The 27027-nt window shown below is 44.9% G+C and overlaps 1 protein-coding gene across 10 annotated transcripts in view; it reads right to left on the reverse strand.

Moving 5' to 3' along the window:
• Positions 1–920: 920 nt before the first annotated feature.
• ARIH2 (ariadne RBR E3 ubiquitin protein ligase 2) overlaps positions 921–27027 on the reverse strand; it is a 32504-nt gene continuing 6397 nt past the window's right edge. For 9 of the 10 annotated variants that reach the window (XM_054216864.1, XM_054216859.1, XM_054216862.1 and 6 more), the window contains 13 exons: positions 16015–16082; positions 14223–14286; positions 11727–11874; positions 10885–11006; positions 9869–9978; positions 8689–8806; positions 7124–7174; positions 7002–7023; positions 5354–5505; positions 4132–4275; positions 3718–3786; positions 2736–2819; positions 921–2290 (listed from right to left, as the gene is read on the reverse strand). In XM_054216864.1, the coding sequence (XP_054072839.1) occupies positions 2219–2290; positions 2736–2819; positions 3718–3786; positions 4132–4275; positions 5354–5505; positions 7002–7023; positions 7124–7174; positions 8689–8806; positions 9869–9978; positions 10885–11006; positions 11727–11871 (1089 nt within the window). In that variant the 5' untranslated portion in view covers positions 11872–11874; positions 14223–14286; positions 16015–16082 and the 3' untranslated portion in view covers positions 921–2218. Of the gene's footprint in view, positions 2291–2735; positions 2820–3717; positions 3787–4131; positions 4276–5353; positions 5506–7001; positions 7024–7123; positions 7175–8688; positions 8807–9868; positions 9979–10884; positions 11007–11726; positions 11875–14222; positions 14287–15208; positions 15229–16014; positions 16083–27027 lie in introns of those variants that run through there. The other variant, XM_054216863.1, reaches the window with a different exon arrangement.

The following is a 27027-nucleotide window of genomic DNA, read 5'->3' on the forward strand; positions in this document are numbered from 1 at the left end:
AAGGAGGAGACCGACCTCCAGAATATATCAGGAGGAGGGCACAAAGAGGCTGCTGCTGGGGGCAGAGGAGGGAGTGAACTCAGGAGACAGCGGCTGGAGCAAGGATGTGCCTACCCCGACGGCTCCAGCCTAGAGGGGAGCCAGAAGAGGAGAGAGCAGGGACACGAGGAGCCCCAGTTACGGAGCAGGAAGCAGCACCGCTCCCAGAAAACAGGGACTCCCTCCCTCCCTCTCCCACGTTCCCTGGCTCCAGCCACCTCTCCGCAACCCTGCTCTGCCCTCAGCCGCTCTGTTGTAACCCCCACTCTGCCACCAGCAGCTCTTCGCCGGTACGTTCCCCGTTCCCTGAGGATACCTCCCACAGCAGGGAAGGGAGGGAGAGAGGAAGGAAAAGGCCTCTCAGTTTGAATGTTTCCTCTGCGTACAACAAGCACAGCCACGGGATTAGCTCCTGTGACACCTACTCCTCTTCTAAACTGATTCATCTCTCTTGTTAAATGCATCTGCCCAATTATACGTGCTGTTAATACTTGGCTCACGCGTCTCAGGTACATGAAAAAGGCTCCAACAGCAGAGTTCACTTATTCTGACATGCAGGAATTTAGCACTGCCCTCCCCCCCCGCCCCCAGTTTAATCTTTGCCAAGTGGCATTATGTAGAGCAACAGAGTAGACAGGGATGCGTCAAAGGCAACACTTCCACATATGGCATGGAAGAGAATCCCATGAGTTCCCTGCTGAGGTGAAGATTTCCTCAAATCGGAGACTCCGGCTCCACCTTACTGGCTGCAAACAGCGTGTTCCTGGTGCAGGTGGCATACGTGCCTGTGAAATCTCAACATGTGGCCTGCTTCCTGTAGCGAACAGGCAAGCATCAGCATTTACGTAACCTTTTTCATGTTAACCCCTACTAAGATGAACTAGGTTTTCATATTTTTATTTTAGTGTATATTTTACATTAGAAAAAAGAATGTTAATAAAAAAGCTCCACATGCTCCTAACAACCAATTTTCTGATAAGTCCCCACCAGTATCAATACTAATATACAAATAAATTAATTTTGCTAGTTAATTTTCAGCCTGGCTCGGTGCAGGCTCTGCACAAGCAGTGCACCTGTATTCAAGTGCCCGTCCACATCGCCGACGTGTGCCAGGGAGTGTGTCGTACATAATCTTTCCTCCTCATAATGTAGCGGTGTTTAGTCTCACCTTGACGAATGGGATCAAATTTTCTCAGCCATGTTACCCAGCAGGCACAAATAATCTTTACCAGGCTGCATGGCACTGTTAAAACATGGATTGTTTCACTCTGCAAAAGCCCCAAGCCTTGATTAACAACTGTATGCTACTATTCCCTCATCACTCACTTTGGCAATACAACACCCTCCCCACAAAAACAAGTAAAGCAAAAATCTACATGGAAGACCTAAAATTCATCAAATGCAGAACCTGGCCTGACTCAAGGCATATCCCCCAGCGTTAACCTGGTCTCTCCCCACAATTCCTCTGTTTGCTTTTGTTTGTGTAGCGGGATTTTGCACAGCTGATTTACAAGAAAAGAGATGTCACATGTAATCATCCTAAATCACGGCCACTGCTGGTACTGTCGGGTCAGACACAGCAGCAGCCACTCTTAACACCAGCCGCTCTCCTCGTGCAATGCCAATGCTACAATGCCCTGGTTAAAGGAGCATCGGGAAATTTAGCTGAGATATTTTGTAACCTCCTTCAGCGCCGAGGAGGATTTTTGGGTCAGAGGAAGGGAGAGGGAGAAGGAGAAATGCCCATTAAATTTACAAGCAGATTAAGGAAAAACACTCCACTGCCAATTTATTTTTAAAAAGGGTTGTGTGTTATTCTAAGGTTTGTCTGTATAATTGTACAACCGTTGAAAATTACATAAATTGTAATGATCTAATACTATTAACAGCCATTCAGAGAAAAACTCCCTCCCCTTCTGAAACCATCAAGGGCAGGAGGGAAATGTCCCAGGAAATATGCCAATCTGAATTCTGGCCTCTAGCCTGGCAGAAACAGAAACAGAAAGATAAGAGAACAAACTGGACTAAGATGTGGTGTTTGCATGTGTCTGACTTGCAAGGGGAGGGGTGGCTTTGTCCTTGGCCGTGTTCTCCCAGAGGCAGTGCCTGCTTATCCCGGTGAAGCTGCCATCACTTCACTCGCTGCTCTCACCCCTGCACTTCGTCACTTCCTCCTGTCTTATGTGTCATGGAAGTCTTTCAGCAGGGTCCTCCGTCTCTGCTCTGCTATGTGCATCTGATTCTCTAAGTCCTGGTAAAACAGAAGGTAGAAACTGTTAGCAAGAACTCCCTAGAGAAGAGCTCATTTTCTTCAGGGAGAGACTACGCTCCAGCCTGAGAAGCACCAACCTTCCCACTTCACACGCGCTCTGAATCACAAGATCGCAGATCCTTTTCCTTTTGACGTGGGCTCCCGCTCTGTCTAAAAAGCTACGCACTTAAGGAATCTGCTCTTCACCAGAGGGCTACATGCAGCTTCCTCCAGAGCTTTGTTGGTCCCAATTCAGTTTGCAGGACTCACTGCAGCCCTCCCTCCTCTCCCATATGGCATCGAGCTCTCCAACACCCACTGGCTAAAGGGGAGATTCTGGATCTAGCTTCTCAGCACCCTCACTCGACTGCCTAGCGCTCCTGCAGAAGTGTTAAGCCCAACAAACAAAATCTGTCCAGCTGGACTAAGCAAGCAGAACACTCACCCCTCTGTCGTAGCTGTCTGCTCGCTCCACCTTCCATGAGAGATTTTCAATTTCAGCTTCCAGCTGGGCCTGCTGGTACTCAAACTGCAAAGAGCGAAATTAAAGACAGCAACAAGAAACTAGTTTAGTGGAGCAGTTTCTTACCACCCATTACACTTGAGGAGCAGACAAGTGTGTTCTGCTGACAGCTGTGCTGGCAGAGCAGGTTTGTGCCTCCTCCTTCAGCTACACAGCATCACCTCTTCCAGAGGTTTCTTGTGTAAGCGCTCCCCAGCCCACATCACTCAAAAATAACCTGGTCAGCCTAAAAACACTGCAAGTGACAGATATCTCCTAACTCAGCTCATTTTGCCATAAACATGTCAAGAAATGCTCTCGTGAGCAGATCTGCAGGCAGAGCAGAGGGATTGTTAACCACTGCTGGGAGCAGTAACTTGTTCCACTGGCACAGTTGGACCCAGAAGAGAACATCTGTCCACAGCCTCAGAGACCACATATGATGCTATGGGGAGAGATTGGATAACAGGTTTTACTGGACAACTGAGTCAAACAAACAACATCTTCAGTGAATCCAGGGCTATTTTTGGACACGTCCAGCTCATGGGATGCTCCAAGCCAGCAAGAAACTTACAGCTGGAATAAAAAGCAAAGCTACACCCTGATTCAGGGCTGAAAAAGCTCTCCTCCAGCAGCTCTTCACACAAAATATGGCCCACAGCGCTGTGATAAGTCTTACCAAGGAACAAATGCACACTTCCCAGGCAGTGCTGCCCTAGGAAAATAATGTAATGTATCAGAGGACTGAGCTGCTGGTGAACTCGAAGTGAAGAGGAAAGGTGCAAAACCACCTATTATTTGACCTATCCTTACCTCACGCTCAGGACTAATATTTCAGACACTGCCAAGCTCTGGAATTCAGCCCAGCATGTTGCCAGCTACTCCCCAAAAAACTATCAGCCAAAAAAGAGCAAAAGCATCTTACCAGTTTCTTTCTGGGACCAGACTCCATGTAGTAGGCATATGGATATGTGTACTGCAGGGTGTAACGACACTGTTGGGGAGTGGGAGGAAGAGAAAGAAAAGAAGGGTAAGAGTCTCAGACTTGGAAGTCAGCACAGTCACATTTGTGTGACCACCCTGGGCTAAGAAGCTACCTTCTGAAAAGGATGACGGGACGCTTCATGGTGGAATTTCCTACACCTTCCTTGGAAGTACTTGTGCAGCTAAAGTGTAACAGAGGTCACTTCCATGTGATTTTTGGCTAGTTCGTGTCCTAGACCAGAGGTACTGTCCCACATACTCACAACCCCTAAATTCCCTTCCTCACTCGGTGTTGTGAATTTAGTATTCTGGTGTGTGTTCTCTTCTCTGTGCCAAACAAGCCACAATGACTCACCTTTGCAAGTAATTTTGCAGCATTTTGTAGGTATTGCCAGTCTATCCATGTTCCCAAGTTGTTCATAACTCTTTCTTGGATTTTCTCCTGGATTCGTTGGTACGTCTGTGCCTCCAGCTGCAAGCTTTTATTGTGATTCTCCCACTGCAAGGGGTGGGGGTGGGGAAACGGGGAAAGAAAAAACGGCATGAGAGCAGAATATGGCTGCTGTAAAAGCACAAGCTCTAGCAAGCAGAAATTGAAGTGGGGCAGGAGTCCAGCAAGGCAAGACATGCTGTGGGAAAGAACAGCAGGGCAGCACCTCCAGTAGCAAGTGGCGGAGGCCGTATACAAGAGACTGACAGCAGCAACGAGCAGGGAACAAACCCAGCTCTTCGGAGTGGGAACGCCCTCTGGTTGCACAATGACCTTGTGTCTAATAAGATGGAAAGTAACGGTGATTCCCCTACTTAAAGGGTTTCTATAGAAAGGTGAAGAGTTTAAATTAACATTTAACATGGGCTCAGTGAACTCCAACATCCATGTGCACATTGTAAACGTGGCCATTTCCCAAAGCCTATTGGTCTGGAGAGCCAGGAACGAACACATTTCTTTTACCACGGGACCTGGCTCACGATGTGAAGAATAAACTCATTTTAAAGGGGAAACAAGTGAAATGCAGCAGCATTGAACCTCTACCATGTTCTCTTCTAGAGACGCTGGTCTAGGATTGCACTGTGTGGCCAGGTGCATCGAGCCTGCTGTATGGACAGAGGTGCTCTGACTGCAACTTTTAAAAACGCGATTACATGAAAATTTAGGAAAACTTTGGCACAGTCAATGGAGTATTGAACACGGCAGAATTTATTTACTCTTTGTCTCTATAAAGACATACTGCAAGGAACTGAAGTTCCCCGATCCTGGAAGGAAGTGATTGGAGCAGTATCTATGTAGCGCAGCAGCACCCAGCCTACAGGGAAACAGCAGGGTGGCACACAAGTAATTCTGATCATCTCTAGCACAAGGAAATACAGGAGCGAGTATGTTTTGCTTTGGGTAGGACATTACTGGTTTGGATGCGACTCTCAGGGCAGGATTTTGAGTAAAAAACAACAGGGACTGAAAATCCTGCACAGATTCTCTTTGGGCAGTTTCTTGCATGGAGATTGCTGGCAATGACCTTTGCACCAGGCAGGGAGCATTAAAAGGCTACAGCAGCTCTGGCCAAGGAGATGTCTCCTACCCTCTCAAAATAGAACAAGTACTTCTTAAGGGCCTCCCTGGCCTGTGCTTGCTGACTCTGGTTTACAATATCAGGATTCTCTTTGTACCGACTGCATTCGTAGTACTCGCTGCCGTGAGTCTTCCAGTCTCCCAGACACATCCAGCAGAAATCTGCAGAAAACAGTGAAAAACCCACTGTGATGCACAGGAGACACAGCCCATCTGTTTTCAGATATTTCTGCTAAGCCAAGAAACACATACATTTTGTATCATCTTGCATAATGGAACACAATAGTGAGACAAAAATATCTTGAAGATTTTAATTGTACCGCCTCCCGTGCAACTACGGAAAGTAAATCCCGATGTGCTGCATCGCGTACACCAAGACCAATGGGCAGAACTGTACGTGTGCTCTGCACAGGCTGCCGCTCTAGATTAAAGAAGAGGAAGGCTGCAGTCTTATTTGTGAGTTGTAACCTCCCCACCACTGGCACACCGCCCCATGCGGACCTCCAGCTGAATAAAATATGAACAATCAAATCCAAAAGTGAACTAACTCATGCAAAAGAAAGTCTGCCCTCAGTTCTATTGAGGAGGGAACGGCCCAGGTAACCTCAGGTATCAGTGGTTTATGACACTTCAAGTTAGGGGCCACCGAATTGGGAATAAAGTGGAGGAAAGAGAGCAATAGCAAAACCCGCGTGACAGTTTCCTGATTTCAGAGCAAGGCTGTGAGTGTCCTGCTGGGAAGGAAAAAGATGGAGATTAAGTTGCTCCAATAGGAATCACTTCCGTGCGACTCATAAGAAGAGACTGAAATTTGTGTTTCCAGAGTTCACCAGCCTTCTTGAGTGCTAGTCACCACGGTACCGTGGCACTTGCTTGCTCACCCTTGTCACAGAGCTCCATCAAATCACGTCCAGTGCCGCTGAGGACCCCAAAGCAAAGGAAATGAGAGAGGACAGTAATCTTTAATCATCTTCCAAATTAGGTTCTGACGCTATAATATTTCCTGGTGGCACACTTAACTTAGAAGGCTGAATACAAACTATCTCACTCCAAGGCAACAGAAATTAATTCTGCCATGAAAAGACAAGTGCAAGAACAGGCTGTCATTTTGTAGGACTGCACAATGGGCCAAAGACACTCAGGCTGCTAATTGCACAGGGGTGGACTGCGAAGTCCAACAGATAATGTTACGCAGAACAATTCACAGCTCCTGCAGTTTCATCTGGGTCGAAGCTCATTATTTCCATCACTAAGCAGAAGGACTTAAGCTGATCTGAGGAAATGGCTCAGTTCTGCCAGTATTTTCAGCTGATGACAAATACAATTACATGGAAAGCATTTACTACGTCTCCTCTGAGACGGATGTCAGTGTTAATACTATGGCAGAGATGGAGAAGTCTCTATACAACGGACATGTCAGGGAGAGGGAGCCAAACCAGCACTAAATCAGAACCCAGCTGAGGTCATAGACACTGAAAAAAAAAATAAAAATAAAGCTATCACACACAAGTCTGTAATTAATATCCTGTTCACCTTTTACTAGAGGGGAAAAATATTTCAGTCAATACTCACAACTTGTCTTCATATCACAAAAAAAGAGAAAAGAACATCATCACTAACAAACACAACAGAGAAAACTGCTTCCAAATCCTACTTACCATGCTTGCATTTGGAGCATTGCTGAAAAAGAAGAGACAGGAGGCACTGGTTAGTGGAAAGTGAGGAAAAAAAATTTCTGCTTATAACAAGGAAGGTCTGACGTGTTCAGGGAATTGCTCACCATGTGATTGCAGCCTCCATTCTTTTCAATACAGATATTGCACTTGGGACACTGCGGAAACAGAAGCATTTGTTAGATCTAACTCTGTCTCTAGCAGCCTTGTCGAGAATGACAACGTTTGCATGATTATTCCCCTCCTACCTTTTTAAAAATATGCATACGCTTATATGAGAACATAAAAAAAAAAAATAGTACTATATATATATATATATATATATATATACACCCTGCCTCCCACCAATTCCTGACAGCTCCATTTAAAAAGGAGGCAGAAAGGCAAAGCCAGGGAAGTTACACTGCAGCACTGGACTGTTTCCTCAAGAAAACAAGTTTGCTGTTGTTACTCCTTGTAAAACTGAAGCTACCATTCAGCAGTTGCTCAGGCAGAAGGATGTAATTAGTTCACATATGACAGTAGCTTCCACAGCTACTTAAGACTACAAGATAATCAGTGTTATACCCTGCTTTCAGCAGCCGCTAACAGATGACAACTTAGCTAGCTGTAGAGAATCTGGCTGACCCCAAGTGAGAGCTGCACACGTCTTCGCTCCATCAGCAGTCTACTGATGCTCTGGAGTCTCAAGTTCAGTTATATTTTTTGGGTTGCACAGGTACAAAGAAGGAACTGAGTTTTGCTGCTTTTTGTACATTTTAATGGCAGGCGAAACATATGCCAGCACAATGCTCAATATAGAAGAGCCTTACTTCTGCAGAAGAGCACCGCAGAAACAATGCCATGACATGTTGACACCTTTTCCAGAGAAAGAAGGGAATTTAAGATCTCTAGTCTGACTACCTACCCACTTTCCTAACACAGCTGAAGTTTGGGCTAATTAGCACTGTCACAATTGTCATCAGCTATGGCAGAACAAATGCCAGCTAAGAACTGTTTTGAAGTCAGGCTACAAAATCCCCAAAAGACATCAAAAGTTCCAATCAGCAGACAGCTAATCTAGAGGACAAAGGCAGCATAACTATAACTTCTCAAGATAATCCTACAGGTAGACTAGGGTGCACAACATGTAATACTATTTCTTTTTCTTGGGTCTAAATCTACTAGAAGTATTTCAATGTCTCGTTTACAGACTTCTACCCCATTTTGCTGTCCCTGCCAAATTAAGACTTTATCTCCCACACCTTCCAGTTCACAGTACTCCACATGGCTGTTCAGGTTTAAACACCACTGGTGCCTTATTTGGTACTGACTCCGCACTTACTACACTCTCTCCTTCCTTTTTAAATACATCTTCACTGATCATTTCGAAGTAGCCACAATTCTTTTGCCCACAGTGAGGGCAGCACACCTGGCTGCCAAAACCATTCACACCAGGTCTGGAATAAGGACCACCAGGTCCTTGCCGCAGGAGGGCAGCTGGACTGCCCACACAAAGCGTTCCCAGGGCATTCAGTTGTGTTATATCATGGTCCCTAGGGAGCTGTGAGGATCTGCGAGGATCTGCAGCCTGTGAAAATGCAGCACACAACGCCACGTATGCATAGAATTGTATCTTGCTTCCCAGACAGGTCTAAAGGACAAGAAAAAACACACAAATGTTTGTCCTTACATCTTTAGTGTGAGCACTGATGTAGTTGGCTGTTTCAGAGTCATCTGCGCACTTGGTGAGCCATTTCCGAATGGTAGCACAGTCTGTGGGTGCGTGGTACATCTGCCGACACTTAAAGCTTAATAGGGAGAAAAAAAAAAAAAAAAACAACAAAAAAGAGACATATTGATTTCCAAGGAAGTGACTCAAGAATTGAGGCTTTCCTGATGACCAAAATCTGGGAGACCAAGCGAGGGTAAGGGACGCAAATGCATTTGTGTATTACCAGAGTGCAACGACAAAGGCTGAACTTCAGTAAACCCCCACCCTCTTGTGCAGAAACCGGTGTCGGGATGAGAGTGAACTGAGGCCTTCCCCAACAAATCATGTGTCTGAGGGCTGACACATCCCTCCCTAGAGTCTACCCACATCTGCCTAACATGACTGCAGAGGCCCGGGGCATACCAGTGGCTTTACAAGTAGCCTGACTCCAGTGGTAGGTATCAGGCACCTGCATCAGCATGACTTTAGCAGCCGCAGGTGAGGAGGGGCCGTTTGCATGGAGATACCAGTAAGGTGGGTCTCTAAACCAGTTGTATGGTGCTCCACAGACATTCTCAACAGCAGTGATTCTGGAAACCCAGGAGCAGAAGACATTTCAGCAGCCCTGCAAGCTATCTTTTTTTTCTCTGGTCCCACACACACTTGAAGTCAGACAAGGAGCACTAGCTTTCCTATTCAGCAGAAAGTTATACTCACATGAGCCTCAAAACACACCAGACGCTCGGGGAGTCAAATACTTGTTACAAACTTGAAAACTCAGTATCAGCAGATAGTGGCGAGGCCCCCACATCCATTACCAGACTCTCTACCAGTCACTACATGTCTACCAAAATTAAAATTTGTAACCTAGCCAAAATATGAGAACGGAAGATTTGTAACCCCTTTGTTACCTAAGCTCTGCATTCCCTGGTTGTCAGAACACCCAACACCCAAGGAGCGTAGAGAGCAAGGGGAGGGCTGACCACCTGTAGAAGTCAGACCCCAAGTGTCCAATTACTCAAAGCTAACTCAAGTTACAAACGACTCTAGCAAAGCATTTGAGATGCTTCTACACACTGAACCCGTTGGCAAGCAAATGGAGTAGCTCTGAGGACAGCACACACTTTAACCATGATCTTTAACCTTCTCTGTTTCTTACCAGAAGACCTCATTGCAACGATTGCACTGCACTCGCCGGGCTTTTGGCTCCTGTACCTGTATGACCATAGGGCAATCTGCACCAGGACACAGCTGCAGCTGATAATGGCTCTGTGAACATACCAAGGTGGTAAGATCAGCAGTGGGCGCAGAAGAGCATTATCTTTATCTGTTCAGGTTTAACCGCTCCTAGCCTCAAAAATACACAGGTCAGTATTCCTTTTTGAAAAAGACAGTAAAAATTGCCACCAGATCTTAGCCAACAGGGCAGACAAACCTCTTCCACATTAGGAAAGGGAGTGTTACTTACAGCTTCTCTAGAACATGGAATTCAAATGGAGGGTTACAGACCAAGCAAGCCTAGCAACACAACCGTAAGACCCCACCACGACACATTTTTCTCCATTTGAGCTCTTTCCCTGTACTTTCCTTATGTCCCAGAACATACTCAGCTGCTCTCCTCTGGCAGTTGTTCCTTCCCAAAGGGTGTCTTACTGAAGAGAGGTGACACCACTCTTTTGCACTGCTTTGCTGCTTCTTGAGTATTCACAGTCTGTTTGCAGTTACCAGAATACTTCCTGAATATTCAACCCTTATAATTTCTGCGTTAATTTCCAAACACCTCACATAAAATATTATTAAGCAAGCCAATTCAGCTGGGCTGCGCTAAGATGAGTGACTAATTTTTCAGAACTTAAAATATCCATGCAAGAGCAAAAAGGACTTTAAAACTCAGATTGAAGTTCTCAGCTGCAACGCACCGAGAATTCTGCTTCAGGAAAAGAGCCAAGCACCAGCCAAGGAGTTACTGGTTGACCTTACAACAGAATTCACTTTGGCAACCTGCTAGAGCGTTTGTCAGTGAGCCTGTCCTATGGCCTCACTGTGTTCATCAGGGACAATTTTGCCGCAGTTACTGCATTTGTAATCAAAGATGCAAGATGCTTCAAACAAAATTTCTGCCAGTCATTGGTGAATTGACCCAGGGTATTTTAAATCTGAAAAAAAACCCAATACCTCCACATAGTCCCTGAAGAGGTAGCGCCTGTATTTGTCTTTCAGCTCTTCACTAGGCAGCAATGGAAACACAAAGTCTTCTGGCGTCCGAAGCAGGCAGTCCTGAGCCATGCAGGAAACCCCTGAGGAGAAAAAGCAACATTTTAGCACAGTGCAACTTACACTACAGAGGGAATGCCCAGAGAGCATTCAACACAGTTTCCTAGGTGCCATCTGTTGTTGTGGCAAGAGGGACACAACTGTGAAACGAATCTATCAGGGCTGCCGAAAAGCTGGAGCCCAACTGTCTTCACCGAAAGACGACAGGGCACATGTGCATCCCGGACCAGTAGGCGCTTCAACCAGTATTCACAAGGTCAGATACTTAAAAGTAGAAAACTGCATGCTACTGCCATGCCAGCGTAAAGGACAGGCTAGGAAAAGCCCAGAGCAACTCTGGCAACCGCTGGCTTCTACCCAACACAAAGGGACCAGGTGTTTGTATCCACACGCGCTCCAGGGGCAGTGCAACCATACACCATAAGAGACGCAAACTCAAAATGCAGCAGATTTGCAGCTTGTAACTTGTTACAGTCACACTCTTGAGATCACAAGGGGAAAAAAGCAGCAAATGGATCTACGGACCTGCACGTTTTGTTAGGCAGGAGCAGCGCTCTCCTGGTGGTATAAACACTAACCAGGGATTCAGATAAGACCACTAGTTCAAGTTAAGTTTGTCACAAATACTCATTCCATGCTCTATTTTCTCATTACTGAGATGTTTTAGGCCAAATCAGCCAGTCATCATCAGAACGGCCAACATGGCAAATACAGACCCAGTACTGTACCCGCCTTGAACTCACCGACTCCGACACCATCCTTGACGAGCACTGTACAATGCTGCTCCCAACAGCTGCGACAGAACTGGTGCTGACAAGGCAGAGAGAGCAAGTTCTCCTTCCGGACAAACTGCATGCACACTGCGCAGTGATGGGAGGAATGTACCATTGCCTGGGAGAGAGAGAAATCAGCATTACTGTGAAAGCATCCCAGCTCTCCCAGAGTATTCTCACCTCATCCACAGGCACCCGCATCACCTTCATTGTGACAGTGGTCTCGGGTGAGCTCCAGGCCAGAAGAGGTTCTGGCTGGCGTGCTGGGGTGCTGCACTGCCCCGACAGTCAGTCCGTCACAAGAACCTCTTTAACCTCATGGAGCACAACAGACCGACAGTCACTGAACAGCTCCTGACTCTAATCTAGTGCTAACCAGAACGTTTACTCTTCTGGTTCTTACTCTCACCTGGTTTGAAAAAGGAGGAAATACATCATTGTGTTAGTCCTTCCCTGAATTTACCGATACTCTTTGTTAGCAGGGTCAGAGTCTATCACTGTTCCACAGGCCCTGAAGAGCAGCTATAACTGGAAGCAGGTTTAGCAGTGCCCTTTTACTGGATGATTTTGAGTAAGAGGAGAGGGAACTGAAGGTGCAGCGTTCAGCGTGTTTATAGAGAGAGGAAAGAGAGTTCACAGACCATCATCTCACATCTATCTTCTGCCTATGCTACATTTGGCAAAACAGGCATCATCCCTTCAGCTGAAAAGGATTAGAGCATTTGTTTCAAGTCAGACATAATTCTGCTATTGCTTCGCCAAGCCACTGGGAAGCACTCTGGATCTCCCCTTGGGTAGCGCAGAACTAATCCCTAGACAACAGATCTAGCCTCCAACACATCTCGGCTCACCCTTGGGACCTGAAGAACTAGGTCTAGCACAGCATCATCAAAAGCAAGGCCCTACAAAGCTGTTAGCAGGAGTTTATGTTCCTATTTCTCCTTTCACAGAGAAGTCATATCATCCCTTTTCATCTACTTAAGCCTTTGCTACTCTTTGGGAAGCTTGTGCGAGACAGCAGTCAGCTCCCATGCCCAGCTCCGCACACCAGAGACACAGAGCAGCAGCAGCGTGATACGCAGCCACATGACCAACAGAGCTTGCTTTATGGCACGACCACACGAAAAAGGAAATAATGCGACTTTGTTCTAAGCGGCCTCACTTACGGACCAGAACAAGATTCACCGAGTCTGACGCTGCGTTGACTGCCTACAGCCACTGCTCAACTTGAACAGCACGCGCATTGCCCCAAACCTTCGCGAGCTGCCCCCCTGAGCTCACCACCGGAGCTTCTCTCTGTAGGGTCAGCTGCTCTACAGACATGCAGGAGGAGCATCTGCCCCCCATACCATCATTCTGCAGTAGGAGTTGAAGCACACAGCAACTTGCCCTAGCACACACAAAAAAGCTGTAATGAACTGCCTACCAAACCGAGTTTGTCACGACTTAAACTAACCTTTTAACTGTAATATCTGCCTTCCCAAAATGAAATCACCATTGCAGGGGAGAGAATTTAAGTGGCGGCTGATACAAGATTCAGACAAATCTCAAAATACGTGGACTAATTTGCAGGTATGTTAAATAACAAAGATTTTTTTTCTGGACTCTAGGCAGATAATTTATTTTGAGTCCATGAAGCTTACTCCCGTCAGCTGTTTTAGCATTTTCACTCTCTGCTAGTTACAAGTCAGCTCAGATGCCAAATCAGGCTTTTAAAATCTCCCCTCCCCCCCTCAACCCAAAGGCTGTTTCTCAGATGTAATACTTTATCACTCAAAATCTGACACATGGCAATGTGTTCCTGGGTAACTGTGGATTGTACCAAGACACCCACTGTGAATGAAACCTGTAAACATGCAACAGGAAGTTTCTATTTAAAGGGGGGGGGGGGGAAGAAAAGTATCTAAGGATCTGTGCAGCTCTGGCTGCAAAACACAAGCTGTTGGTTCAAGTATCACTACTGACTGGCTCAGCAGCACCACTGGGAGATCTGGCTTAAGCATCCCTGAGCAGAGCAGCGCAGCAAACAGTCACCCTAGGGGGGAAAAAAAAATAATTAAAAAAATCTCTGTTCCTGTCGCAGACAAGCTCTGTTCACTCTGCACAGCCAGAGCGTCCCTTGAGTGTCTTGCAGAGCGCAGAACTGGAAGAGGCAGCCAAGCCCATGCACTCTGCTCCTTCCATTGTGTACCACCACTCATGACAAAAAAATGACCTCAATTTTCTCGAGGCAAGCAACTCCTGAACGCTACCTGCAAGACAATAGCAAAGCTGCTATTTAAATGTTAGACACCTCTTGAATGCTTTCTCATTCAAAAAGTAAGCCCAGCACCGAGTTAGGGTGTAGGACCTGAGTTTGCTAAGGGTTAATATGGGACAGACTATGCCATTAGTAATGCAATCCTCCGATGAGGTGGGTCAGAGGTGTCTGCCAAGGGAACAGACCAACATAGTTAGCATACTTACGTGTTTGGATGAGGTGGGCTGAACTCGTGCTTCTACTAGCAACTGGGCAGCATTAGACTTGTGCCTGAAAAGGCAATTGAAGAATGATCAAATCAATTTCTGAATACATTTTGCCTTCTTAAATTGATCCTTCTCGCCTGAATAAATAACAGGTTCTGTGCAAATGGCAGGGTAGGTTTCAACAAGGAAAGTGGAAACGTGTCCTGCGTGAGGCTCCTTCACATCGTGAGTTGAACTCTCATCAACGAAACTTTATGAGTTTCTTCAAAATCAGAAACAGGAACAACAGTTCTCATACTAATGGATTAACATCTCCCTCATGCTCCTTGATGAATATCTTTCTACAACTCTCTCCCTTCCCCCCCGCCCGAAAATTATTTTTGAAGCTAGGGCTTTCTAGCCACGCTTCTAGAGCAGTCCTAAGCCACTGCCCATAACAACACACTCAGTGAAGCTCCTGTCTGTCTCCTATTCCTTTGTAAAATCAAGCTATCCTGGTTAGGTCTCACTTTGACTCCAGCCTAGTATCTAGTTAAGCATTTACTCTGTGACAGATTATCACCTCTTAGGCATATGAAGCTGCCTATCAGTAGCCTTAGAATTAAACGTTTTGCTGTTTGTGATTTCCATTGCAGAGGAATGTTTGTATCTCCAGTTAAAAAATCACCAGTGAATTCAGAAATAGCAGCATCACTGTTGTGACCACGCTGTAAATCCTCCCTCCCCAGTAGCACTTTTAAGTCGTATTAGAGATCTTCCATTTGATAATGTCACTTTGTACGAAGACAGAAGTTTGAGGATCGGATCAGCCGGAGGGCAACTTGCAAAGTCACAGATTTCAAGTAAACCCTTCCCCAAACTTCCTCTTGTTTAAATCTCGTCAGTTGACCTGCAAACTCCTCCTGAGCTGTTGTGCAGAACCTCACCCTCCGCATTCCCCAGAGGAAAGCTTTCAGAGGATGCATGATAACCAACGAGCCAGTTACCAAAGATGTTGCGACAATATCCATACAGGAGATGCATTTCCCATATGTCCTCTGGATGAAGTTGCTGGCTACAGGGCCAAAAATGGCATGGCAGAATGAGTCAGACTGATATGGTCTCTATTTTCAGACAATGTTCAGTTCTGAGCCAGTATTTTCTGGAGGGGCTGCCAGACAGCAGTGCCTCCTGACACACTTCCAGTATACGTCTGGGCAGAGTCCGAACCCTCCTTTTGAAATCAGTTGGAGGACTCCGTTACACTGACCAAGCCACAAAGGGGCTGCACTTCTCAGTTCTCTTACACCATCTTCTGCTCTCCAAATGCTAGTCAGCTTGGAAAAAAAACACCACTTATGTTCAGAAGGAGCAAAAACTTCAATGTGAATGTACTACTAAAGAATACATCATCACAGGTCCAGTGCTCCTTCATGATTTATGGCTCATATGTTCAAAACAGAACATATGTTATCTTTACATTTGTTAAAATAAATAAATATAGATGCAGCACTCTCAGTCTGTTACCTCAAAGTTCAAGCTAAATGCATCTACAGGGTTCCCAGCAGGAATATAATTCCTCAGACTGAAAGACATTTGCCACCACTACTCTCTCCCTGTTTACAAATTTCTTACAGGCAATGCAGCCTCAACAAAACAGTGTTTTTCCTCTGCTCCCTGGCATGGACTGTATGGCCTGCTTTCAGGTTCAAAGATGCTTGTCAAAAAGACACCTATGGACCACCCTGCGCATTCTTGCAAAGCAAGGGGGAAAAGCACTGAGCACAGAACAGATAAGACTATTTACACTTACCTTTCCAAAATCTCTGAGATTTGCCAGTGGAAACTAACTAATACTAGCTTTGCAACAGCATGTGATACCTAGGTGGAAAATAAAAGAAAAAAAAAAAAGTCAAGTTAGGCGTATTTTGAGGCCACACCTCTGCTTAGGACTACAATCTTCTCGTAAGACTAATAAATTGTGCAAACTCAGTATGATATTCCAGTGATACTCAATTCCCATTAAACTATTAGAGACAATGTTCACAGCCAGTGCACCTGCAATACACAGGTTGGAATGAAGCACGGATGTACCCAAACTAACTCACGTACTTAGTCACAACAGCACAGAGAAGAAGGAATCAAGATTTCACTGGATTAGCTGAACTGCTCACGGAAGCCCCACATCCAGTCCTCAAGCGGTTGCCACTTGAGAGGCCCAGCCCAGACTGGGATCGGGGTCCTTGCTAAGTGTGCAAAGTAGGCACCACGGGGCAGACGGATACCGCTCAGTGAGCCGGAGAAGCAGTAAAAAGCTGCAAACATAGGCATGCTGTGATCGCAAAGGGTAGGGGGAAAAAACAAAACATTTTCCCCAGCCTTCATTGCAGAGAAGAAAGTTATACGCTGGAGTGGAATAGGAAGACGGAAAGCTACCGTGACAGAGACTATTTCCGTGCAGGGTTGCTTGCATTACGTGAACTCCTGGCAAGCACTAGCCCGAGCACCCTCTAGAATACTGCAACACGACATTTAAAGTCATGTTGCAAGGGTACAAGCAAACAAGTTCTCCTTTGCTTATATGTATTATTTAATTTCTGAAGAAAACAGACTGGTCTGCTAGCACAAAAAGGCTCATACCCGCCAAGACCACAGCCATCTGCTGAGCTGCCAGACCTTCACCCTGCCTCTCGACCCCCTCACACCTTTATCAGGCTCATGGAGTTCAAACAAAGCAGGTCTCCTGCAAACAAGACACCTCTTCCAGGGGGATTCCGAAGGCTCACGACCCCTGCCTCCTCACTCCTCTCTGTGCTAGGAAGCACCCAGGCAAGCCCAATGGTCTACACGTTCTGCATTCAAATACGCTGACGCTAAAGGCCTGTACCTCCCACACTCCGAGACAAGCTACCACCATAGCGCCTGCCTCTCTACCATACATATAGAAAACACAGCTCCTTCCACCCTAGCTGCAGGAAGAGCTCCATTTTTTTTCCTCTAGAGAAGCTGTCAGTCCCAATCATCAGCTGGAAAGCCATACGCCTTCTTGAATCCTGCTACAGGTGAATCACAAGATCTGACGTACTGGCAATACAGATACACAGCAACCCCAACACAACCCTGGAAGGAAAAACAAGCCATGGTTGCTCCTACAAAACAGACACGCTCTGCACACCGAGGGGCAGCACATTCATTACTCTTCTAAATCTGCCCCACTGAAGAGGTGCAGTTTCACTGCACAACTGACCTATTCCTGCCACACGATACTGCCCTGGTCCTGCACGGGCATTTGTCAGTGCTGGACGGTTGGTTCGCTGAGCTAAACCAGCGTAGCACCAACGCATGATGCAGCTGCGGGTGTTTAAATGTCTCTTACCCACATCTGCTTTCTGATTTGCCCCCTTTGCTGGCCACTAAGAAATCCCAGTCATAAAAGAGTAATTTTCAACGTTCAAACAATCCTTTTTTTCTAGGAGAAATGAAGCCTTAGCTCATGCTGTGTAAGATCTGGTACGTCAACTTCCTCGACTTTACCAGGGATGTGACCCTGCGAGAACAAAGGCTGCCCGGGCGGCGCTGCCCCCGCTCCCTGCCAGCCCAGCAGCCTGTGATTAGATGGAGTGTGGCACGCAGGGCTGCTGTGGACACCACGTACACTCTGCTCCAGCTTGTAGGGATGAAGTGTCACTGCCAGCCTCGCATGGGTTGTTGTCTTAAGCCCCCAACCTGGCAGACCCAATGGGACACCTTTGAATTGCTTGTACAAGGAAGACATCTGCATTTCACGTTCGTAAAGCAAACAAGCATCAGGAATGTGGTCTCTACGAGACTGGCTTCCTGCAAATGCAAACCACATGCTAATGAATCATTCTCTAACAGCAATGAAATTATTTCTCAGTAGCAGTGAGGAAGAACTACCGTCCTGACAAAAAAACCCAACAAAAACAACCAAACTACCAGACTTAAATAGGAAGTTTATCTGTAACATATGAAAATGAGTATTTTTCGGTTGGATTTTCACAGCCTGAGGTGTAGCATCCATTGCGGCATCCTGACTACGTGAACTCCATGAAGTTACTTGATCCCAGAAGAAGAGCCAAGTACATTCAAGAATGAAGATGTACAGAAAAGAGAAATACAAATACTAGCATGCACATTTCTGAAATCTAACAAACTACCCTAACAGAATCAAATGCTTTTGAGTCAAGTTATTTGTCAGGCAAAATCTGGAATTAATGCTCCAGAAAGATGCCAAATTGACAGATCTAGAAGAATAATAAAGCTTCTGTGACCATTCCTATTTTGCTCCAACTGCAAGCATTGATTGGATCAGCTGTAGTGCTAATTTTACTACTTTCATCATAAAAGCACCCAAGAATAAAACATTTCCAATTGATAAAGCCAGGTTCATGACATGAGTCCACATCCATAAAAGCCCTGAAGCAGAAAAGTTTTTGATATGAGCTGACTGGAGTGCATGCAATCTTGCAAACAAGAAGTCTCAGAGTCAGCCAGTTGCAGCAACGTACCCACTGTCCGTTTGGCATGGAAGTACTGGATCTTACACGTTAAAGATAGATAACATTCAAACTGTAAGAAAGAGGGATGGGAAGGGAGCAGATAACTGCTGAGGCTGAAGTCGTGCCTCTTGAGCGGAGTCTCACTGCATGACAATCTACGTCCTGCTCACCATCAGCAAGGCTGGTAATTCAGAAGGCAAAAGTTGACCAGGGGCCAACACTACTGGAGAGATTCAAGAAAACAAGCACGAGAAGAAAAACAAGTGCGTAACAAAAGCTTGCTTCTATTGATTAGCAGTGCTCCCCAGCCTCTTCCATGATTGTACATTCACACTGAGTGAATGATTGTACCAAGTCAGCCAGTCCTTCCACAACAACACCCCAGAATAATTGAAGTATTTCTTTGTAAGCAGGAGCCAAAACATGCTGAGTACAGAAAAATACCACTGCAATCAGAAGTTTGGTCCATATGTACATAATTCATTACCTTACAGTACTGGAGAAGCAACGTACAGAAGCTGCTGGCTGAACTGCTCAGTTAGAAGACATCGATGCCCGCTCCGTATGCACCCGCTGCAGCCTCGCAGCTTAGGAAATAAGCCTCAGTGGCTGTTCAGGCACACTGAACAGTGCGATTCAGCGTTTCCCGGACAGCCAGAAGGTTCACACAATGAAAGATCTCAAACTTATAAAGCATTTCAGAAAGAGCTATGATTCCATCCCCTATCGGTCACTGGGTGCCACAAGAATCTCAGGTTATCCAAGAACAGCAATGCTTTATCTCAAACATAAAACAAATTAATAAAAAGATGCCTTTGATAAAATGCCAGCTTTGTTTACGCTTTCCCACTCTCGTTTCAGAACAACAAGACCCAAAAAAGACAGTGAGATAGCACACTCAGTGTCTTGCTGGCAGGAGGTCATTTCAGTAAAATACTTCTACAGACCAGAGTGCAAAAGGGAATGCATATTCTAGATGCTGTTATTCTAGTTTTTGTCTGCAACTGATAAATTGTGACAGTTCTTCTGCATAACTCGACTTCTCCACAAGTCCTCTAGCTGTGATTAAATTTATTAAAGTTTAGAAGAAGAAAGCTGAAAGCAGTAGTCATGCTAAAAAAAAATGTCTGTCTTTCCCCCATTGTCGTTTCCCCCTTTTCTCACCATCAGCTTAAAACTTTAAGATCAAAGATCCGCTCAGTCCAAATCCAAACCTGGAAAATTTCAGACAGAAGACCACGTTTCTTTCTTCATGATGGAGCGGCAAAGCTGAATAGAGAGGATCTCATCCAATCTACAATTTCCAGCTTCACCTTAAACCAGGAATTTGGTCTCCTCAGAAACCTCTTCCAAGCCTCCACCAGCTTAACTCTGACTTACCAGGGACAGAAGGCTGCTGACTGCCAGAAATGGGCAACAAGCGCCAACGTTTATCACTGCACTGGAAAAGGGGCGCCGTGTCGATGCACGCAGGAAGGGTGCCAAGAGGAAGCTGCTCTCCATAAGGGAAAGACTCTACGGGACTTGTGAAAAAAGTCTGAAAAATTTACATAGCGCTGGACAAAATTCGATTCTGAAAGTAGAACAAAGAAGTAATGCCATCGCGTTAAACACACACCTATTCATCTTCTGGAAAAAGAGCACAGTGTTTATTTTCTTACTATTTCTATCTCCATTTATCTTCTGGGTTCTTTACTCTCCAAGATAAGCAAAATTCTCACACTTCTGAAGTGCGAGAGAGAGTCTGGCACTCTCTAGGACAAGACAGTATCAAAAGAATTTGCAAAGAAGCTCTGCAGGTACCTTGCTGGGTTCGGAGAGCTCTAACACAACTATGGCTCAACAAGCTTCCCTAGATAAGCTATATTGTTTGAAGGGCTGAAGTTTCATCTCTCTACAGCAGAAAACCTTTTCAACCGCGCCACTTTGACAGTTGCTAATTCAGAGAGAAATGTTTCCTAAAAGCTAAAAAACCACCGTCTTTTGTAGAGCTTGTATTCTACAGAAATTGCTCATGCATATTTATGTTGCATGCATATCTCATGAGTTCATTTCACTTTTCTCCAAGGGATGGCCTATTTTTTTGGAGGTGCGTTTCAATCCTCCCTTTTGCAGAGATATGGCATCAGGAATTTAAAACAAGAATCATCACATGATTCTCAAAGAGATTCAAGTCAGAGTGAGTTTGAGATATGATGATCTGGCTGGAGCTGACATCCCGTGGCTTTGCACCAAGCTGACAATTCACGTTAGATCAGGGTTGCACTGAAACGTCTGGCTGAGACGAACGCAAACCTGGCATAAAGAAATGCAGCTTCCATTTCTTGTGTTTCCCTTAATCAAAGGCTTTTATACAAATAGATTTAAGCAAATAGGATTAATCTTAAGAAGCATTATTTCTTTTAATCCACAAACAGTTTTTCTTAGTTCTACAAGGAAAGGATGAACTTGGGAAGACATTAGTTTGTGCTGCAGCAAAACTTCCGAAAACACACTCTTGAATTCTTTACAACAGTAAAAACAGACAGAGCAAGAGCCTCTGAAATTATTGCTGTTGGTGAGCAACGATGGGCAAAATAGTTCTCAGTAGAGAATAATAACACCTTAGAAAGAAACCATACTTCGTATCCAATGATTTTGCCGAAGAGAAAAAAACCCTTCAGACAGGCTTTACTTAAGGGTACTGAGGTGAAGAAAGTGACCCACAAATGGAAAAACCCACTATTTTACACTCATTTCTCTTGTGGAAAGTAGATCTGACTCCCCCTACGCCCCACTGGAAAAACTATACCACTGCCCTGTTTTTACTGGAGGATTTCTCAGAAAACTGCAGAAATATTAAGAATTAAGAAGAAATAAAAGGGCAACCAAAAAGCTTTTTTTGGACCGTGTTTTCTTCTTTGCTTTGATCTACTCCTCTTTTAAGCAGACTTCCAATATGCAAACTCAGGAGGTTGCAGGAGCTTGAGCTGTGATTAACATCGCCTGCCATAAACACCCCGAGCGTTCAAAGTCTTGTGGCAAAGTCCTCCCTATCTGTTACGGGTTTCTGAGCGTTAGGAGGCTGTTTTCAAAAGGGAACTTAAATTAATTTCACTCATCGGAAAAAAAAAAAAATAGACAAAGTTACAACAAAATCAGATACCCTGCTTTTTTTCTTGGGTTCAGTCAAGCTTAAAAAAATGTGAGAAAAAGCCCTCAATGTTTAGGTTTCACTCACAGTCTTGCTTACAATTTGCCTGACATTTCAGCCCCTCTCCTGATTACAGAGCGTCGGCTGCACCGGGGAAAGAAATGCAATTTATAGTCTGTAGCGACAGTCTCGATACCACGGAAAGGTCTTGACAAAGAGCCCTATGTGAGCTCTGCTTCATCACGGGGTTTTAATCTGCACCCCGTCACTCACCCTCCGGCACGCAGAGACCTGGTGTCAGTCCGCAAGATTAAAAGCATATTTAGTAGGCAGAATGGGGAATTGGGAATGACAAATACTGCCGGTGTTATACAAATGGTTTGTGAAGCTGTCAGTGCACAACCTAGTTGGCCACACACTGAAGAAAGGGGATCTTGGGTCAAATTCTAACTCCTTTTCCACACTTACATATCGCTTTAATCCATCCACAGGACAGCAACAATTTCAGCTGCAGCTGCCAACAAACAGGATCAGTAGGACTCAGCTAGGAAATCTCAACATACGTATTTCTCAAGCTGTTAGGCTATGCTTCCTGAGGAGATTCAGAAATAAATTAAAAAATAAAAAAAAAAAAAGACTTAAGCAAGACGGTATGCCAGAAGGCATTATTACAAAATAGCTATGAGATTCCTTCTTTGAAAGATTCAGAGTGAAAGAAACGCAGCAAGAAAGCCGTAAGACGGCACACGGATAGAAGACTGACATAAAACTCCCCAGCTGCACTCACTGGAGTTATTCTTTCCAATGTAATGCAGTGTCTGGGAGCATCAACACCCAGCGCACACTGCACGGCATCCCCCACATGCTGCCAAAACCCCTGGCAGCACCCCCCCAGCTTCACTCAGCTCAGCCCCTGCCCAGGTGCTTTCCCAGCAAATGAGAGGAGAAGCGGACAATTCCTTCTGGCTGGCAGGAAGGAGGATGTGGAGGATGTGCAGGGGCAAAGCAAAGGACACAGAATAATCTGAATCCACACAACCGTGACCGGTGGCTCAGGACACAGGGCAGCCAACTGGAACTGGGAAGCACTGGTGTGTGCACACAGGTACATCCCACACACGCGCGGGGCTCCGGTAACCTAGACATGAGCAATCCCTGTTCAGTCCCAAACAACATAGTCCTTTACTTGGCAATCCCAGCTTCTACAGGCATTTCTCTTTTGTTATAAGATGAAGAGGAGGAACACCTGCTTTGCAAAACAGTGTTTCATAGCACACAACGAAGCTCGCCTCTGCTGCGCCACCCGCCATAGGCACAGCACAGAAATTTGGCAATGCGCTTCAGCTGCTTCATGCCGCTCCCGTGATCGTGTTGTCCAGCTGTAAGCTTGCAACATGGAACACTTACTGAAAGATTGCCTTGGCATTTTTAATGACTTGTGCCTTGCCTCTACCTCCCACCAAGATCATACTCATCAACAGCTGTGAACAGATTTCTTTTTTTTTTTTTTTTTTGGCTCCCTGCAGAGTCATACTGGCTGTAAGATACACTTAAGGCGTGAATCACACAGAAATGTGTGGGCTATAATCACCCTCCACATTTGTGCCTCATTTTTCCAATCAAGTTGAGAATTTCACCAGTCCTGGGCAATAAAGAACAAAACTGTTTTCTCTTCTCAAAGGACTTGATGAAGTTGTCACAAGGTTGTGAGCTCTGGGCTCCCCAGCCAGCTCTCTTATCTTGCTGACCAGGAGTCTACAAAAACTTAATACACTTTAAAAAAAAAAAAAAAAAAAGATCTTTAGGAGCCAAAATAAAACACGCACTGAAGACAGTTACGGACATATTCCTGTCCTATTGATGTTTAACATACTGAAGTACAGGCACTGTGAATCTGGCAGGGAACAGCACAGCTTCTGTATAGCAGAATTTCCAGGATCTTTCTGTTTGGGAATAAAAAGTGGGTAAAGGACACAGGTACGTCTCAAAAGTGTGTGCTCCTAAGGGTTACAACTTCAGACTGGATGCCCCACATAATGTTGGCTTGATATTAAAACGCAGAACACGGTACAGATACAAACCTGCACGTCCTGACTAATCTAGGGTTACAGGTACTTCGAAACAGTGCGTTATCATCGCCGAACAGCACGTGGGGGTTCTGCGGAGAAGTCAAATTTGCCTATCAGGGTCCACCATTTATAATAAGTGATATTTAAATATTTACTAACTGTTCGCTGATATATACTAAAATTTACCAATGTTGGTTCTTACGGACATTAACTTTGCACATGAATTTTTCAAACCGTGTTCTTACGTACATGCATTTTAATATTTCAAGGGGCTTTCATACTCCTCCTGTACCTGAGGTACTTAGGTACAGCTAGTCTCTTACAACTGCCATTTTACATCGCATATAAGTTTCATGAAGTCACTATGGCATCAAAAAGGATGACTGCGCAGGTTTGTTCAGACAAGCGCCTCACACCGCATGTTTGCCTGCGGTTTGCACAGCGATACGGGGAGCCACACGCGCCACTGTCTTGACATGGGGCTCTTTACGGACCTTCTGCGATGGCACGGAGCAGGCGTTCTGCGAGCACCGACTCATCTCCCGCGGGCAGAGCTGCTGGCATGGGCTGCCAGTCTCCACGCACATGACTCCGGGTCTGCTAAAGACGGTATTTGTGAAGGACCGCTGCCAGCGGTCACCAAGCAGCTCTACAAACGAACTGGTCTGTGTCAGCGCAATTTGAGTGTTGGGGAACAGTTTCAAAGGGCTGTGTTTTTATGAGCGAATGCTGTGTTTTTATGAGCGAATATTAATTCAGTCGCATTAAAAGATGGGACATCAGTCAGGTGAGGCAAGAATATAAAAAAAAAATAATGGTTTATCTCTGAAAGATCCGTAGTGATAACATGGATTAATAGGTTTAGTACTATGTCATGACATCAAATACTTTTGCATCTATGAAGTTTTATTCTTCACAGTTCAGGGCTAAAAACCAAAGAAACAAAAAACCCCACATCACAAGCTGTTAATGCAAGGAGGAAGGGAAGTAAGATTTTTGCTGTCTGGTAAATACTAGCAGACTACTCACACATTAACAAACTGAAGACTTTAAGTTCTTCAGTTTTACAACTCCTTTGGTTTTAGTGGAAAGACTACATCATTATCCCGTGTAAACAGGATAAAACCTGTGAAACAACATGACCATCTTTCCTTGCTACCTCATATATGCAGAAATACCTCAGCTTCCTCGTGACTGACAATCAGCTTCTAAAAAGACTTAAAGTCAAGGTACCATTTTTTCATAAATTGTAATTGCAATTGTTTTATCTGGTGGCTTATACCACCAGTCTAAAAAATTTGGTAAAAACTAGAAAGATCCATCTCATGTCTGAAACAGAGAAACTACTGCCAGTTATTTGGAACACCACAGATATTCCAGACTCGTACGGGGACCCTCAGCAGAGCCAGGAAGTGTCATTCACAAACAAAAACAATATGACATCATCACACACTTAATTGCTCGCCAGTGACAGGGTCAACTTTGTTTGTACAACTGTTGAGCATGGTACTGTTTGCGTGCATGGACTGATACTGCCACTCCAGGACCCGCAGTCACTCAATGGCGACTTGACAGAGTTACCTTGAAAACAAACTTACTACTGTACAATTTTAATTCATTATTTTTGAAAGATACTGGATTTTATAATTACATCTACTTTTTAAAAAGAACTGTTGTAAATTCCTCAGCTGGTCTGCAGGGAACAGACGCTATTCTGCTTTGAAGAGTGTTGCCCTTAACAAGCGTTGCGTGTTGGTCAAGGGACCTTTTGGGGAATTAAAAGTGATCTGCTTCAACTCACAGGCCTTTTGGTCAGAGAATCACAGTTTTGGATAATACCAGTGCCAGATTTTCTTCTGGCACGTTTCAACACAGATAGCCAGTCCTAGTTTTAGTCAGAGCGTTAACGGAACCCTCCACAAACAGACCTCCAGATTAACAGCACTAACCAAGGAGCAAACATTTCCTCTTCTTTTTCCTGGAAAGCAAGGATCCACACACAGTCCTTATTAAAACCAAAGTGAGAAGAAACTTTCAAAGTACCACTTACACAGTCCCTCTAGCTCCAGTATGGTTCTGGGACAACCCCTACTGTAGCTGCAGGCCCAGCACACAGCACAGCTGGTTGTATCTACTACAACCTCGTTTGTACTAATTTTTCTATTCAGAATTACCAACTCGATAAAAAGCAAGTCAGAAGAATTCAAGGTACAGTTTCCTATGACAGTAAGAGACACAAGGGCATACATCTAGCTGCACGCCAGGTTTCATGCTTTCATCAGACTTAAGATTTTAACCCATTTTAAAACCAAACCAAGCATTTTGTTGAAGAGGCCGTCTTCTCTTCTGATGTTGCCTTCAAACTTTTAAACATACGCAGGGTGCTTGCACTTGACCTGACATTAGCCAGCCAATGCAAGGTTTGTTCAGTTATCTGTTCAGCTTCAGCAGAAGCAAGAAGGTGGTCAGCTGTATCTAACGAGGAATGAAAAAAGGTACCCAAGAGGGTTTCCAAGGAAGATCAACCTGAATACTTGTCTCTGGTCTTAAAAGTTTGTTGACAACATGTCACTGAGAAAAACCACGCTGAACACACACCCCTCCCAATTTAACCTTCAGAAAGTGAATCACCTAATGACAATACACAGTGGCAGAACATTCAAACAGGGCTTTGAGCCCATTTATTGCATTCATTTTTTTCTTTGCTTTAGGGAATTGTATTAGTCTATTCATTTTGTGTGATAGCAAATTGCTCAGATACCATGTCACGCATTGCCTTCAAAATCGAATCTCCTAAAGGCAGTCTTTAATTTACCACCTTCTTGCCCTGTCAGGGACAACCACTCCGCCTTAAATAGGAGCTAATGCTGAAAAGCGCTACATAACCACTAGCTATCACAAGGGAAAGAAGCTGAAATCAACAAAATGAACTAGCATGCTCCAAAAGAACAATCACCACTATCCAAAACACCCAAGACATTATGAAAGTTAGTCTTCAAAAGAAAAAAAGAAAAAGGTTTTAGAGCTCAACCAAATTAGAGGAAAGAAGTTAACACAGTTCTTGCAAAAGTCCGCGCGTCCCTGTTTATTCATATCCATTTAGT

Source organism: Rissa tridactyla, chromosome 10 (genome assembly GCF_028500815.1).
Source record: "Rissa tridactyla isolate bRisTri1 chromosome 10, bRisTri1.patW.cur.20221130, whole genome shotgun sequence".
Lineage (NCBI taxonomy): Eukaryota > Metazoa > Chordata > Aves > Charadriiformes > Laridae > Rissa > Rissa tridactyla.